The sequence below is a fragment of the Prionailurus bengalensis genome, chromosome B1, assembly GCF_016509475.1.
Source record: "Prionailurus bengalensis isolate Pbe53 chromosome B1, Fcat_Pben_1.1_paternal_pri, whole genome shotgun sequence".
Taxonomy (NCBI): domain Eukaryota; kingdom Metazoa; phylum Chordata; class Mammalia; order Carnivora; family Felidae; genus Prionailurus; species Prionailurus bengalensis.
Window position 1 is genome coordinate 143,344,331 of NC_057344.1, and position 17,153 is coordinate 143,361,483.

The following is a 17,153-nucleotide window of genomic DNA, read 5'->3' on the forward strand; positions in this document are numbered from 1 at the left end:
TGTCAACAAGACAAGAAAAAGCAAGTGTTAGCAAGGATGTGAAGCAAAGGGAACCCTTGTGCATGGTAGACGGAAATGTAAATTAATGCAACCACTGAGGAAAAGAATATAGAGGTTCCTCAAAAAGCTAGAAACACTGTGCAGTCTAATAATTCCACTAGCAAGTATCTACCCAAAGAAAATAAAACATTATTTTGAAAAGGTATATGCATCACTATGTTTATTGAAGCTTTATAATAGCCAAGATATGAAAGCAACTCAAACGTCCATCAATAGATAAACCAGTAAAAATGTGGTATATGTACACAATGGAATATTAGTCATAAAAAATGAAATCTTGACATTAGTAAAAATGTGAATGGATCTAGAGGCTATTAGACCAAGTAATGTAAGTCAGAGAAAGATAAATAGCATGATTTTACTCAGTGGAATCTAAAAACTAAAATAAATGAACAAACAAACGGTCTTATAAACAGAACAAACTGGCAGCTGCCAGAGGGAAAGTGGGTGAGGGGAGGAGCAAAATAGGGGAGGGGAATTAAAAAATACAAATTTATAGTTATGAAGTCACAGAGATGAAAAATACTGCATAGGGAATATAGTCAATAATATTGCACTAATGTGACTACATTTATTGTGGTAAGAATTTATAGAATTATCATATCACTAAGTTGTACACATGAAACTAATACTGTATGTCAACCATACTTCAATAATAAAGTAAAAGAAAAAGATCATGGTAGATGACATAGCAACTCCTTCTGGCCAGTAGATGACTGTCATGATGGCATATCACTTTGAAAATAGGACTAACCCTTTGACTACACTTGTAAAGACCTAATTGTATTACATTTGTGCTTGAATTACCTGGAGCCTTTTCTGTTTACTTACCATCCTGTAAATCAATCACTCTAGGTTTCATTTTGACAAGATTTAATGCAACAACTAATACATCCTGGCACAAAAAGGTGAGATTGATCATACCTCTTAGGTATTTATACTGAGAAATACCAAGAGAAGGTAAATACTTGAAAGATCATGAGGTATAGCTATATATAGCAGGGGTTGGCAAATTCATGCCCATGGACTAGATCCAATCTACCTCCAGTTTAAGTTTTATTGGAATATAGCCACACCCATTTTTTTGTGTGTTGTCTATGGCTACTTCCACTAAAACAGCAAAATTGAGTAGTTAAGACAAAGATTATATGGCCTGCAAGGCCTTAAGTATTTACCCTTGGCCCTTTCAGAAAAGGATTGCCAACCCCCAGGCCATAGAGTCATGATAGGCTCCTAATTTCCATTCTTAGTTCTTATGGCTATGCCCCTATTCACACATGAAGTCCATAATTTGAAGTTACCCTACTAAGTCTGTGCCTTGCAACATAAAGAGGCCAAAAGCAAGATTCATGAAAGCAGGAGGTTCCTCTTATTAGAGAGACCAAAAGCTCTGATAACTCACTAACCTGCCCTAGCCTTGCCCAAAATAAAAGCAAAGTGAAATCAAGCTTGGATCAGGCATGTTAAATCACACTGTCAGATTAATTCCAAAGCAAAAGTTCCTCACAATTCAGGGACTCCTTGTATTTATTCACTGTCCTTTTAGACACCAAGTATATATCTGCCATCAACATTTGAACATTACAGTCAGAAAAGCCCAACTTTTTATTGCCAAATGGCATTCATGATCAAGAGAATCAGTATTCTCACATCTGTTAAGCAATAACATCCCAATCAAAAGCAGAGAAACTTGGTGTTTGAATTTGTTAACTTGTCAAAAAAGCTATGCAAGAAAATGAGTAAGTGCATTTAGCCATTTTGAAATACTAAAAACATAGCTCACAAAAATCAATTACTACCTTTTCCAATTCCCAAAAGTTCAAGAACTTTTGTTGGGAACTAGTGTCTAAAGTTCAAGGACTTCTATAACAAATTCTATCCAGACTTCTGAGGTCACCACAAACCTAGGGTTGAAAGTAACCCTCTCTTGATTTGAGGATTCCCTAATTACCACCACTGAACTTAAAGCCAAGAAACATCCATAGAACTCCCCTTTCACAAAGCACAAGGCTTATAAGTGCCAAGATTCATTTTTGCACAATTTTCATTTCATTTCTGTGAGAAACATTCCCTTTTCCAATGTCAGATCAGTTTCTCATGTTATTCCACCTATGCCACTTTCTCATGTCACCCTTATTTTATAATATATTGCCTATTTCCTTCTGGAAATCACATTTCTCTAAATTCAGGCAGGTTTGTGTTAGGGTTTGGAATTCTACCCTAATTACTAAGCTAATAAGGTGGCCTGTTACTATTTCATGAATGCTTATGGGAGACAGAAGACTCCTAGGTGAGAGACCATGGATATTATACTAATGGCAAAACAAGCAACATGAGCATTTTGGTTTCATGTCTCTAGGCCTCCCTGAGCCTCATGACAAAGATATGGCAGAGTCTAGGTAGAGGTCACAGTGGGTTTGCATTGCAGCCAAGGAACACTTAACTTGGGAAACTCACCATTTTATAGAAGCAGTAAATAAACCTGTTACTTTTCCCTGGAGGGAGAACGTTATCTCATCCTTCAGAGTTGCTAGCTGAAAACACAACCCTGAGACTTGGCCCAGGTCAAGAATGATCAGGGCCTTGCATTCTTAGAATACCCAAGAAACATGTATAGGAACACTCAAGGCCCATAACTGATTGGCAATGAGCTTTGAGAGATAACTGCTTCCCCCAACAGTTTGCATCCAGTTGATCTATCTGGCATATATAATACAGAATCCACATGGAAAAGTTCATTCCTGATGCATCAAGCTAAGAAGAGATAACTGGAAAACTTCCTAAAGTTTGCTCAACAACAAGGTTTCTGACATTTTTGTGCTGATGAGGAATAATTTAAAACTCTCTTCCCTCCATGTTTTTTGCCCTGGGGTTTTTGGTAGTGATTGTCCACGATTGAACAACAACATAGCATTCACTGAAATTTGACCCAACTAAAGCAGATTAATTCCTGCAGCCAGTTTTGAGTGTCACAGTGTATTAAGGCAGTTCTTTCGGGGGTGGGGGGGAATGATTTTCCAAGTAATCTCTATAGAATTTGTGACCTTAAAGAGCTAACATTAGAAATCTTTATTCTCATACTGCTTTTTCTCACTGTTTATCCTAATTCATTAGACTTTACTATAGTCAATGTGCCTTCTATCCTAGTGACATTTTCAGAAATGGAAAATAAGCAGTCATTTGCCTTGCTATAGTGGTAGTTATTCTCAAATGTTATGCTAATATAATTGTGCCTACTTATAATATTTAATATGAAAGTAAAATGAGTTTTTCTTTGTTAGAATGTGCCAACATTGAGAAGACCTTTCAAGTTTGTTTTTGTTTGTGAGAAGTGGCCTAGAACAACAAAAACTGTGGCCACTGTTGTACATTTTACCTAAAACTTGCCCCATGAGCTTTCGAGACAGAAGTTACATTTCACAGAGACCAGATTGATACACTTCCCAAATTTGCTCAGTCCTACCTGCCTCTTGGTGCTTGGCTGCATGGTCAATAGAGAGCCCCAACTGTCACCATCATGTCATCTCCAGCTTTATCAGCTGTCTATGATTCCCCTAGGTAGAAGGCTGGACTCTGACCCTGTGGCCATAGCACCTGCCATGGCAGGAGTCACAGGGACCCAAGCCCAACCTGATAAGACTCTGAGGATACAGCTTCACTTACCACTTGTGGACTTGGCAGAACACCATGCACCATGGAGAAGGGGATCTGGCTTATACAGGCAGCTGCTGGAAAAGCTAAGTGACAACCCGAAAGTGCAGGGGATTTGATGCCAATGGGAAATGAGAGATACTTGGAAGCCAGCAGAGTATCACCCTTCATTCCTCCAGACCAGAAACCGCCATACTTTGGGAACAGACACTGTGGTAGATATGGAGATTCTCCATCCAGACCCCCCTTCAAGGAAGGGCTTGACTTGAAGCTGGGGAAGTACTATTAGCAGGCAGCCCCTAAGGGACAGTGGGAGAGAACTGATTTGCCTAAGCCACACCCTCCCAGGGCAGTCTGTCTACTCATTGAGGCCTGATATAGGACACCAATGAGCAACTTTAACTCCAGAGCACCTCCACCCTGTTGGTCAAGGCTTTGGCCTACATCACATTTCCGTTTCTAACTAGCCCTGCTTCCTTTCCCTTTCACAGGTGGACATCCTTTGAACCCCAAAGTCCATCTAAGCAATGACTTCAAGAGAATCCAAGCTATGAAAGAGATCCCGTGTGATCAATGAGAACATGACCAGTTTGGTAACATAGCACCTTTTTGCTTTTTCTGAAACTCAGGGAAACCAGAGTTAGATGAAAGAAGCAGAACAGAAAGCACAAAATGCAATGTTAAGTTGACCCTTGAGATTTCTAAGAATTCTTGTCAGAGAATTAAGAGAACACCAGGCCTGGATTCTTTAAATGCTTGTATTTGATATTCAAATGTGATACTTGATGATTTAAGTATGTCACTTTTAAAGTAAAAAGATGGAAAAATAAATAGCAAGGTATCAACAAGATAGCTAGTATACAGTTAAAAATCAAGACAAGATCAATACTTGATCTAAGATCATTACCTAATTTTAAAGAGTTTCAATTCAACAGAAATAAAATTTAAGGTTGTTAGATTCATAGAGGCTTAGGTTTACAACTTAGTTTAATTGAAAAATTAAGGAGAAATTGAGCAGTCCACCATAACAATCAGAATTTTTTAACTCCGTGCTTACCATAAGTGTAGTCACCATCTGTCAAACAACATTATAATTTTATTGACTATATCCTCTATGCTGTACTTTTCATTGGAAATTTTAAATATACTCCAATCCACGAAATGTTTGTGTTTTCATTCAGCCTGCATTACACAAGCAGCTATGTGTATTCTTACAAAGCTATGATCAACTCGAGTCACCTAACACCTTGTATATGGTTCCTTCTTCTCCTTCCTTAATTTAATCCCCTCATTCTTGCTGCCCTCAAGTCACACACATCTTCCCCCAATAAACAATGTGCCTAAATTTTGTCTCAGGATCTATTTTCTAGGGAACATAGGTAAAGAATCTCAGAAAGACAAAAGTTCCTTTTCTAAGCAATGGCAAAAAAGATGTACTAATAATCTGTGTAACAGTTCACCTGCCCAGTGCATCCAGTAATCAATATATCAAGTTCTACTGGGTGTCAGACAAGTGTGATTGTAGGCACTGAGAGATACAGCAATAAACACTAAGTCCCTACCCTCATGAAGTTTGCACTCTAATGAGGGAGACAATCAGGTAGGGATAAGTACTATAAAGAGGGGGAAAAAAAACAGGATATAAAGTGAAGGGTGTGATGGGGAAGGAAGTAGTTTTATGATTATTTTAATTGCCAATGAAAATGGCATAGTTGTGATTCACTGTAGCCTGGCATTAACTGATATTACTGAATGATTACATTTTGCAATATTTGCTGTCCTTTTCCACTTCCCGTTATTTTACTTGGCTCAAAAGTAGCTTTTGTGCACACATCTGGTTGTTTGTATAGTTCATGTCTGGATTTAGCTTTGAACCGAAAGTTGGTGGCTTTTACCACTATTCTTTCATTATAGAATGCCAGTGACAGGATACACATGCTGTGGTATGAGAAAGTGAGTGGTTTGAGACTATCAGGTGTTTAAGATCTTCCACCATGTAAGAGACCTGCCTCACTTTGGGACCTATTTTGTTCAACAATAGGGTTGAGAGAACTTCCAGTTAATTGAAGGAATCTAGCAAGTTTTGGTCTATAAAAGCTGTAATTTTCCCACCATTTTTCCTTTAAAAGTGTGTCCACTTTTGAGAAGTGAACATACAGTCAACCCTTGAGCAATATGGGTTTGAACGGTGCAGGTCCACTTATACGTGAAGTTTTTTAGTCAACACAATACAGTACTTCAAATATATTTTCTCTATTTTCTTAGTAACGTTTTCTTTTCTCTAGCTTACTTTAAGCATACAGTATATTATAGAACATATAAAATGTGTGTTGAGTGTTGATGTTATTAGTAAGGCTTCCAGTCAATAGTAGGCTACTGGTAGTTAAGTTTTGGGGGAGTTTAACATAGGCAGTGATCATCCATATACCCCCACATGGTTCAAGGGTCAAATGTAGTTCATCAGATTTGAAGTGCTGTCTCATACATTCTTCTGTGCCTTGTAACTATTGTGTAGATTAGGTATAATGCCTGCTTTATTAGGAAAGAAAAATCCCTCAAAGTCAGAACAGTTAAATAAAGGCGAGATCTCAACTCAGATCCATTTACATCCAAATATTCACCACATCCATGGTTCCAAAGTGAAATTACAGTTATAAAAAATTTCTGAATTGTTCTACCTTTAGTTTCCCTAGTTTACTTAACAGTTTTTATAAATTTCAAAACTGGTTGCTTATATTACCCTATCTGGGTAATTGACTCAATTAGGTGTATAATCATTTTCATTTCTACCACAAGATTACAAGAGTTAGCAGTTTAAGGCAGATGCCCAAACAAGTCTAACTTCACATATGAGACAACTTGTTTTAACAACATTAGCGCTCCTGATTAACTCTGAAGGGCTAGATCTGGACAGATGGAACCAAGATCTTCTCTTATAGAAGTAGCTGCTCCAGTGAGATACACTTTTCTTGTTTTTAGAGTGTTTGTACAAGAAAGGAAAATCTGTATGAAACCAGAAAAGATCCCAAATAGTCAAAGAGATGCTTAAAAAGAAAACCAAAACTGGAGGCATCACAGTTCCAGACTTCAGGCTGTATTACAAAGCTGTAATCATCAAGACAGTATGATACCGGAACAAAAACATTTAAATGGAATAGGATAAAGATCCCAAAAATGTACCCACAAATGTATGGCCAATTAATCTTTGACAAAGCAGGAAAGAATATCTAATGGGAAGAAAACAGTCTCTTCAGCAAATGGTGTTGGGAAAACTGGACAGCAACATGCAGAAAAATGAACCTGGACCACTTATACCATATACAAAAATAAACTCATAATGGATGAAAGACCTAAAGACAAGACAGGAAACCATCAAAATCCTAGAGGAGGAAACAGGTAACAACCTCTTTGACCTTGGCCTCAGCAACTTATTAGACATGTCTCTGGAAGCAAGGGAAACAAAAGCAAAAATGAACTAATGGGACCTCATCAAGATAAAATGCTTCTGCACAACAATCAACAAAATGAAAAGGTAACCAGTGGAATGGGAAAACATATTTGCAAATGATGTATCAGATAAAGGGTGAGTTTCCAAAATCCATAAAGAACAACACCTCAAAAAACAAATAATCCAGTGAAGAAATGGGCAAAAGACATGAACAGACTTTTCCAGAGAAGACATCCAGATGGCTGACAGACACATGAAAAGATGCTCAACATTGCTCATCATCAAGGAAATACAAATCAAAACCACAATGAGATGCCACCTCACACCTGTCAGAATGGCTAGAATTAACAACGTAGGCAATGAGAGATGTTGGCAAAGATGCAGAGAAAGATGTTGGTGGGAATGGCAACTGGTGCAGCTACTCTGAAAAACAGAATGAAGGTTCCTCAAAAAAGTTAAAAATAGGGGCACCTGGGTGGCTCAGTCGGTTAAGCATCCGACTTCGGCTCAGGTCACGATCTCACGGTCCGTGAGTTCGAGCCCCACGTCGGGCTCTATGCTGACAGCCCGTTCATGCTCTCTGTCTCAAAAATAAACATTTAAAAAAAATTAAAAATAGAACTACCCTATGACCCAGCAATTGCACTACTAGGCATTTATTCAAAGGATACAGGAGCACTGATTCAAAGGGGCACATGCACCCCAATATTTATAGCAGCACTATCAACAATAGCTAAAATATCAAATGTCCATCAATTGATGAGTGGATAAAGATGTGGTATATACATACACAATGGAATATTACTCAGTGATCAAAAAGAATGAAATTTTGCCATTTGCAACAATGTGGATGGAACTAGAATATATTATGTTAAGCAAAGTAAGTCCAAGAAAGACAAATACCATATGATTTCACTCATATGTGGAATTTAAGAAACACAACAAATGAACATAGGGGAAGGGAAGGAAAAATAAGAAAAACAGAGGGAGGCAGGAACACCTGGGTGGCTCAGCCAGTTAAGCATCCAACTTCAGCTCACAGTTTGTGAGTTCAAGCCCCACATCAGGCTCTGTGCTGACACTTTGGAGCCTAGAGTCTGCTTCAGATTCTTTGTTTCCCTCTCTCTATTCCCCTCCCCACTCATGCACACTCTCAAAAATAAACATTAAAAAAAAAAAAAACAGAAGGAGACAAACCCTAAGAGACTCTTAAAGACAGAACAAACAGGGTTGTTGGAGAGGTGTTGGGTGGAGGGATGGGCTAAATGGGTGATGGGCATTAAGGAAGGCACTTGGGATGAGCACTGGGTGTTATATGTAAGTGATGAATAAGTGATGAATCACTAAATTCTACTCCTGAAACAAAGAAGTTGAAACTTTCAAGAACAAAAAATAGAGACAAAAAAAAAAAAAAAGGAAAACTTCAAATTGCACCAGAAATTTTTATACAGATGTGAACCACGTGTGCCAACAGACTAAACAGTAGTTTTGGCCAATGAGCTTTACCAAGGACCATACTATTTTCTTTTTTATTTTTTTTTATTTTTTTTTAATTTTTTTTTCAACGTTTATTTATTTTTGGGACAGAGACAGAGCATGAACGGGGGAGGGGCAGAGAGAGAGGGAGACACAGAATCGGAAACAGGCTCCAGGCTCTGAGCCATCAGCCCAGAGCCCGACGTGGGGCTTGAACTCACGGACCGCGAGATCGTGACCTGGCTGAAGTCGGACGCTTAACTGACTGCGCCACCCAGGAGCCCCCATACTATTTTCTATCATACATTATCAACTCTATAGAACACACCATGGGAAAGTTACGAAACCCCTGATATCAGGTTCTGTTTTGGGGGAATCCAAAATGAGACACATACGTTTATATGTACTGATAGAGAAATATCTATATAATATGTTAAAAAGAATTATAAGTTATCTTTTGGTGTGCTAAGGTATGAAACAGTGTATTTTGATTCTGTTTTGTGGGAATACAGCTGATGAGAGACTAAAGAAAAATTACCAGGTGTACCCATAACCATGAAACAAAAGAAACCCCCCCCTCCGCCATTCCTGGAACTAGCCAAGGTGTGCCGGTTGTGGTCTGACCTAAAGGCGGGAACCAGTCAAGTTCTGCTGAGTGTTCAAATTTAAATGTCAACCAATAACAGCTCTGTAACTATGGAAAGCTCCTAACTTCCCCTTAACTTGTTTGTGCCTGTCTATAAAAATGCTGTAAAAACCTCGCTCGGGGCCTCTTAGCGTCACCGGCAACAAGTGCACAGAGGTCCGGGTTCGAACCTGCAATAAACGACCCTTGCCGCTTGGCTTTGACTCTGGTGGTTTGTTCTCGGGGGTTTCTCGAACTTGGGCATATCATTTGGGGGCTCGTCCGGGATACCCCCAAGCCCACCAGACCCCAAGTCAACGGGTCGTCCTTGAGACCGATCCGTAAGTGAGCCGGCTCTGTTTCTGTCTGTCCGTTTCTGGCTCTCTCCCGCGCGGGATCTGTATCTGTGACTGACACAGCCCTGGCGGACGCGCTATAGGGCAGTCAGTCAGGTCCAGTAGGAGACGTCCACTGGCACCCATCTGGGGCACCTTTATGGGCCCATCGGAATTCTTCTGTCCAGGTTACGGACACCCGAAACGCGCTAGCGATCTATGTGTTGTGTTCTTTATTCTATAACCTTTAAGCGTTGACCCCCTTCTCTTTCACAGGTGACCTGGCCTGGCGCAAGCGGGAATCCTCCTAACTTTACTATCTCTCCTTTTAATCCTTTTCTCCACCTCCAGGATACAGATGGGCCAATCTCAAAGCACTCCTCTTTCTCTCCTTGTTGCTAACTTCAGGGATGTTAGAACCAGAGGACAGAATTTGAGTCTAGACATCCGGAGGGGAAAAATAATAACTCTCTGCCGCTCCGAATGGCCAACCTTCAGCATTGGATGGCCACCCGAAGGAACTTTTTGCCTCCCTATAATCGCTAAGGTGAAGTCAAAGATTTTTCTACCGGGTCTCGAGGGGCACCCGGATCAGATTCCCTACATTCTAGTATGGCAAGATTTGGTAGAAAATCCACCCCCTTGGTTGGCCCCCTTCCTGTCATCAGGAACATGTAAGGTCCTTGCCATGCGGCCTGCAGACCCCCCAAAGCCAAAGATACCATCTGTGCCCTTGTATCCTATATTGCCTGGTAGTCAGGACCTACTATCCCTAGACCCTCCACCCTATCATCCCCCTCCCCTCGTACCCCAGGCCCCACCAGCGCCGGCTGCCCCACTGGTCGCCCCGCTAATTGCCTCCCTAGGGGAACCAGGAGGGCAGGAAGCAGCAGCAGTGCCAGGAGCAGCTGCATCGGGCCCCATTGAAAACGAAACCGACCACGAAGGGCCAGCCGGCCGAACCCACGGGCGCACCCAGCGTGAGCCAAACCTTCGCCTCCCTTACTCCACTGTAGCCCTACCTCTGTGGGAAATAGGACCCCCAGATGAAACGGGCAACCCCCGACTCCAGTATTGGCCCTTTTCCACCAGTGACCTTTACAACTGGAAAACAGAACGCTCGATTCTCTGATAACCCTAAAGACCTAATAGCTCTTTTAGACAGTGTTATGTTCACCCACCAGCCCACCTGGGATGACTGTCAGCAGCAACTCCGTATCCTGTTCACCACAGAGGAACGGGAGAGGATCCAATTAGAAGCAAGAAAGCTGGTTCCCCGAGACGACGATCAACCGACACCTAACCCTGACCTCATTAATGCGGCTTTCCCCCTAACCAGGCCTCCACAGGATGAATGGGACTACAACACAGCAGAAGGTAGGGGAAAGCTACTCATTTATCGCCAGACTCTGATGGCGGGTCTCCGGGCTGCAGCTCGCAAGCCCACCAATTTGGCTAAGGTATATTCAGTCGTACAGGGAAAGACAGAGAGTCCAGCTGCCTACTTAGACTAATGGAAGCCTTTAGGCAGTTTACCCCCATGGATCCAGAGGTCCCTGAAAAACAGGCAGCTGTCGTTATGTCCTTCGTGAACCAAGCAGCTCCTGACATTAAGAAAAAACTCCAAAGGCTAGAGGATTTAGAAGGTAAACAGATCCAAGATTTACTCCGCATAGCACAGCGGGTCTACAACAACAGGGACACCCCAGAAGAGAGACAGATCAAGGCCACAAAGAAAATGACTAAAGTCCTGACCGCAATAGTCCAGAAAGAGCAGTCACCCCCAGAAGGCACTCAAACAGCACGCCCTCCCAGAGGACACTTAGATAAGAATCAATGCACCTACTGTAAAGAAAAAGGCCATTGGGCACGAGAATGTTCCAAAAAGAAACAACCCCGCCCCAGCCAAGGACAATGGCAGCCTAAAACAGCCCCCATACTGTTTACTCAAGATACCGAATAGGGAGAACGGGGTTCGGATCCCCTCCCCGAACCTAGGATAACATTACAAGTGGAGGGGACCCCGGTCCAGTTCCTAGTTGACACGGGGGCACAACACTCAGTTCTGGTCAAGCCCCATGGAAAAGTATATGAGAAATCATCCTGGGTACAAGGGGCCGCCAGAATAAAAAAGTACCCCTGGACAACTCAGAGGACTGTGGACTTGGGAACTGGGAAGGTAACCCACTCCTTCCTGGTCATTCCCGACAGCCCATGCCCCTTATTAGGAAGAGATTTACTTAACAAGATGGGGGCCCAAATTCATTTCCAGCCGGGAGGACCCACAGTGACAGACTCTCACAACCAACCCATATCTGTACTCACTGTGAGACTAGAAGATGAATACAGGCTCCATCAGAAACCCACTCCTTGTGGGGCGCCTGGGTGGCGCAGTCAGTTAAGCGTCCAACTTCAGCCAGGTCATGATCTCGCGGTCCATGAGTTCGAGCCCCGTGTCAGGCTCTGGGCTGATGGCTCGGAGCCTGGAGCCTGTTTCCGATTCTGTGTCTCCCTCTCTCTCTTTCCCTCCCCCGTTCATGCTGTGTCTCTCTCTGTCCCAAAAATAAATAAAAAACGTTGAAAAAAAAAAAACAACCCACTCCTTGGGATCAGAGTATCGAGCCCTGGCTTCAACGCTTCCCAGACGCATGGGCAGAAACAGGTGGTATGGGGCTAGCAAAACATCGCCCAGCCCTATTTATAGAGGTCAAGCCCAAGACAGACCCCGTCCGTGTGCGCCAATACCCTATGCCCGCAGAAGCCAAAAATGGCATCACGCCGCATATCCGCCGCCTCCTTGACCTCGGAGTCCTACGCACCTGCCATTCAGCCTGGAATACCCCCCTGTTACCTGTGCACAAGCCCAACAGTGGGGAATATAGACCAGTGCAAGACTTGAGAGAAGTCAATAAGCGGGTGACAGACATACATCCAACCATTCCTAACCCCTGTACTCTCTTGAGCGCCCTGAGCCCAGAAAAACAATGGTATACTGTTCTAGATCTAAAAGATGCTTTTTTCAGCCTACCATTAGCGCCTAAAAGTCAAGAGCTATTTGCATTCGAGTGGACTGACCCGGACAGGGGCATAAATGGCCAACTCACCTGGACCAGACTACCGCAAGGATTCAAAAACTCTCCAACCCTGTTCGACGAGGCTCTACACGAGGATTTAAGTGAGTACAGACAACACCACCCAAATATAACTCTCCTGCAGTATGTTGATGATCTCTTGATAGCTGCCGAGGCGCCCGAAACCTGCATCCAGGGAACCGAAGGTCTCCTGCGAACTCTGGGAAACTTAGGCTACCGCGCCTCAGCAAAGGCTCAGATCTGCAAGTCAGAGGTAACTTACCTGGGTTACTTACTGAGAGGGGGGCAACGCTGGCTAACGGATGCCTGGAAGGAAACCGTCCTTTGTATTCCTAGACCAAAGACACCACGACAGGTGAGGGAATTCCTGGGGTCGGCTGGGTTCTGCAGACTATGGATACCAACGTTTGCTGAATTAGCAAAACCATTATACCAGGCAACAAAAGACCAACAACCCTTTAGTTGGATGGAAGAAGCCAAACAGGCCTTCCAGCAAATTAAAACTGCCCTGCTATCAGCACCTGCCCTGGGACTCCCCGATGTCTCCAAACCCTTCCACCTATATGTGGATGAAAGCCAGGGCATAGCTAAGGCGGTGCTAACCCAACATTTGGGCCCCTGGCGCAGGCCAGTCGCTTATCTGTCTAAAAAGTTAGATCCAGTGGCCCCCGGATGGCCACCTTGTCTCTGGATGATTGCAGCCACTGCCCTAATGGTAAAAGACGCTGATAAGCTGACCATGGGCCAAGAACTACAAGTCACCACCCCGCATGCCATCGAAGGCATCCTCAAGCAGCCACCTGACCGATGGCTGAGCAATGCCCAACTCACTCATTACCAGGGACTGCTACTGAACCCCCACAGGATCATCTTCACCCCCCCGACAGCCCTAAACCCAGTGTCACTGCTGCCAGATCCAGACATGAACCCCACTTCATGACTGCGCTGACATACTGGCTCAGGTTTATGGGATCTGAGAGGACTTGCAGTACCAGCCATTATCGGATGCAGACGCCATCTGGTTCACCGACAGAAGCAGCTTCGTTCACCAAGGACAAAGGTATGTGGGGGCAGCCGTGACTTCAGAAACCGAGGTAATTTGGGCAGAAGCCCTGCCCCCCGGAACCTCGGCCCAAAAGGCAGAACTAATAGCCTTAACCCAGGCCCTAAAGTTAGGAAGAGATCTCAAGCTAACCGTGTACATTGATAGCCGGTATGCCTTTGCCACCGCTCATGTACATGGGGCGATATACAGAGAACGGGGGCTCCTCACAGCTGAAGGAAAAGACATCAAAAATAAAGAAGAGATTCTAGCCCTGCTAACAGCCTTATGGGAACCCAAAAGGCTAGCAATTGTACATTGCCCAGGACACCAGAAGGCAACAGACCCAGTTTCCTGGGGCAATAATTTGGCTGATCAGAAGCAAAAGACCTAGCCTGGCCCCCAACACAGTTACTGACCCTGCAGTTGCCAGACCCCGGACCCCGGGAATTGCCCCCCAGCCCTGAATATTCGGAAAACGATATTCAATGGATGAGTAAACTTCCTATGACCCGAGTCAAAGATGGCTGGTGGAGAGACTCCAAGAACAGCATTCTACTCCCAGAGAAGCTAGGATGGCGGGTTCTAGAGCAGATCCATCACAGCACCCACTTAGGTTCCCGGAGAATGTTGGACGTAATGAGACAGACTGGACTGAAAATCAAAAGTGTCTCCGATAAGGTTGATCAAGTAGTCACTAAATGTACTGTGTGCCAACTCAACAATGCGAGTAGCAATCCTCAGACAACAGGGGCAAGACAAAGAGGGAGCAGACCGGGGACCTATTGGGAAATAGATTTCACTGAGGTAAAACCAGGAAAATATGGATATAAGTACTTGCTAGTTTTTGTAGATACCTTTTCAGGATGGACTGAAGCCTTTCCAACCAAGAATGAGATGGTGCAGATCGTAGCCAAAAAGATCCTAGAAGAAATCCTGCCCAGGTATGGTTTCCCAGTGATGATAGGGTCAGACAATGGACCTGCATTTGTCTCTAAGGTAAGTCAGGAACTGGCTTCCGTACTTGGGGCTGATTGGAAATTACATTGTGCATACCGACCCCAAAGTTCAGGACAGGTAGAGAGAATGAACAGAACATTAAAAGAGACCCTAACCAAACTGACCATGGAGACTGGCGCTAATTGGGTGGTCCTTCTCCCCTACGCTCTGTTCAGAGTGCGTAACTCCCCATACAAACTGGGACTCACACCCTATGAAATAATATATGGTAGACCACCCCCCATCATCCCTAACCTAAAAGATAACCATGTCAAAACTGAGAACGATAATGGTCTTGAACTCTTGTTCTCCCTACAAGCCTTGCAGAGGGTCCATGAAGATGTATGGCCCAAATTAAAAGAACTTTATGAGACTGGACCCCCGCCTATTCCTCATCAATTCTGGCCTGGGGATTGGGTCCTCGTCAAACGTCATCGGCAGGGGACTCTGGAACCCAGGTAGAAAGGACCCTTCCAGGTCATCCTGACAACGCCTACGGCCATCAAAGTAGATGGAATCGCCACCTGGATCCATTACACCCACGCCAAACCAGTGGACCCGTTCTCAGACCTCATCGGACCCTCAAAGACAACCTGGACTGTTGACCGGACTAAGGACAATCCTTTAAAATTGACCCTACGTGGCCAACGGACTGAACCGTAACTATGGTACTTGCCCTCCTCTCGACTGTTCTGCAAATTCTGTCTGTAGATCCAAACCCCCACAACCCCTATAATTTGACATGGGAAATTACTAACTTAGAGACTCATGAAGCCTACAACAATACCCTAGGAACTTCCCCATTAAATACCTGGTGGCCAGATCTATATTTCAATTTAGAAAAAGTTAGTCCATTAGAAGAAATGGAGGAGGTAAATGGAGGCAACTGCAAAGGAGGGTGTCAATAAGTAGAAATGGATTTTATGCATGTCCGGGATTTAGGACGGGGCAATGAGGTGCACATGTGGAGGGATTGAAACCCTCTACTGCGCAGCCTGGAGTTGTGTCACCTCCAATGATGGGGAATGGAAGTGGAAAGTAAAACCCCAATTTATTGAAATGTCCTATGTCCGACCATGTACCCGCACCAGGTATGATGAAAACTGTAACCTTATTCGTATAAGATTTACAGAGGAAGGGAAAAAGGACAGGCGGTGGGTCTTAGGACTCACTTGGGGACTCTACTTATATCAATATCCCTTCTTTGGGACTGCCATTCAAATAAAATTAAAAGTCTCCCCTCTTGTACAACCAGTGGGGCCAAATCAGGTATTAGGAAAAAAAAAAAAAAAGAAACAAGCCTATCCCCAGGCAGATCTCCACTACTCCCTCCAGCAGGACCCCCGTCCTTACCCCAGGAGTAAAAGCACAAGCTGTCCAAGAAAATCAGAACCCAGAAGGCATAGACTCCCTATGGAAATGCTAACAGCAGTGTATGAGGCCTTAAACCGTTCGGGCCCTGAGGCGACAAGGGCCTGCTGGTTATGTTATGATATAAAACCCCCCTTCTAGGAAGCCGTAGGTCTAGCTGCCCCTTTTTCACAATCAGGAGAAGAGTCGCCAGCAGCTTGCAGGTGGAATCGAAAGAGCCCCGGCCTCACACTGCAAGAGGTCACTGGCAATGGGACTTGTATAGGAAAGGTCCCCTCTAGCCATATCCAGCTCTGTGCCCCGACTAATTACTCTATAAATGAATCTAAATGGATAATTCCAGCTCCTGACGGTTGGTGGGTTTGTTCTAAGACAGGGCTCACCCCATGTGTTAGTAGGAATGTTTTTAATTCGTCAACAGAATATTGTATCATGGTATTAGTGTTTCCAAAGGTTATTTACCACCAAGAAAATGTTGTATATGATCTGTGGACAGAAGGGACGGAAGCAAGAGAGTCAATAAGAACAAAACGGGAGCCTTTACGGCCATAACCTTGGCCACCTTATTTGGCCTCAGTACCATAGGGGCAGGAACAGGGATCTCATCACTAGCCATCCAGCACCGGGGGTTCAACAGCCTAAGGGCAGCCATTGATGAGGATATAGCCAGACTTGAGGACTCAATCTTGCACCTCGAAAAATCTCTGACCTCCCTTTCTGAAGTAGTCCTACAGAACCGAAGGGGGCTAGATCTAGTCTTCCTCCAACAAGGAGGTTTATGTGCAGCCTTGAGAGAAGAATGTTGTTTTTATGCTGACCACACCAGAGTAGTCCAAGAGTCCATGGCTAAAGTTAGAGAAGGCCTGGCCAAACGGAGGCGTGAGCGAGAACAACAACAAGGCTGGTTTGAGTCTTGGTTCAATCAGGCCCCATGGCTAGCCACCCTACTTTCTACTCTAGCTGGGCCCCTTATACTCCTCCTTCTCCTCCTCACCCTCGGGCCTTATATTATTAATAAACTAGTTGCCTTTATAAAAGACCGGGTTAACACGGT

The 17,153-nt window shown here is 43.8% G+C and overlaps 1 protein-coding gene and 1 pseudogene across 1 annotated transcript; both read left to right on the forward strand.

Annotated features, from left to right (window-relative positions):
- Nucleotides 1–10,636: 10,636 nt before the first annotated feature.
- LOC122478760 lies at nucleotides 10,637–15,487 on the forward strand. Its single transcript, XM_043572412.1, is given in 5 exon segments — nucleotides 10,637–11,098; nucleotides 11,101–11,959; nucleotides 12,202–13,620; nucleotides 13,622–14,106; nucleotides 14,109–15,487. Coding segments are annotated over 5 exon segments (4,503 nt in total). The 5' UTR covers nucleotides 10,637–10,641; the 3' UTR covers nucleotides 15,392–15,487.
- Nucleotides 15,488–15,804: 317 nt separating this feature from the next.
- LOC122469218 overlaps nucleotides 15,805–17,153 on the forward strand; it is a 91,030-nt pseudogene continuing 89,681 nt past the window's right edge.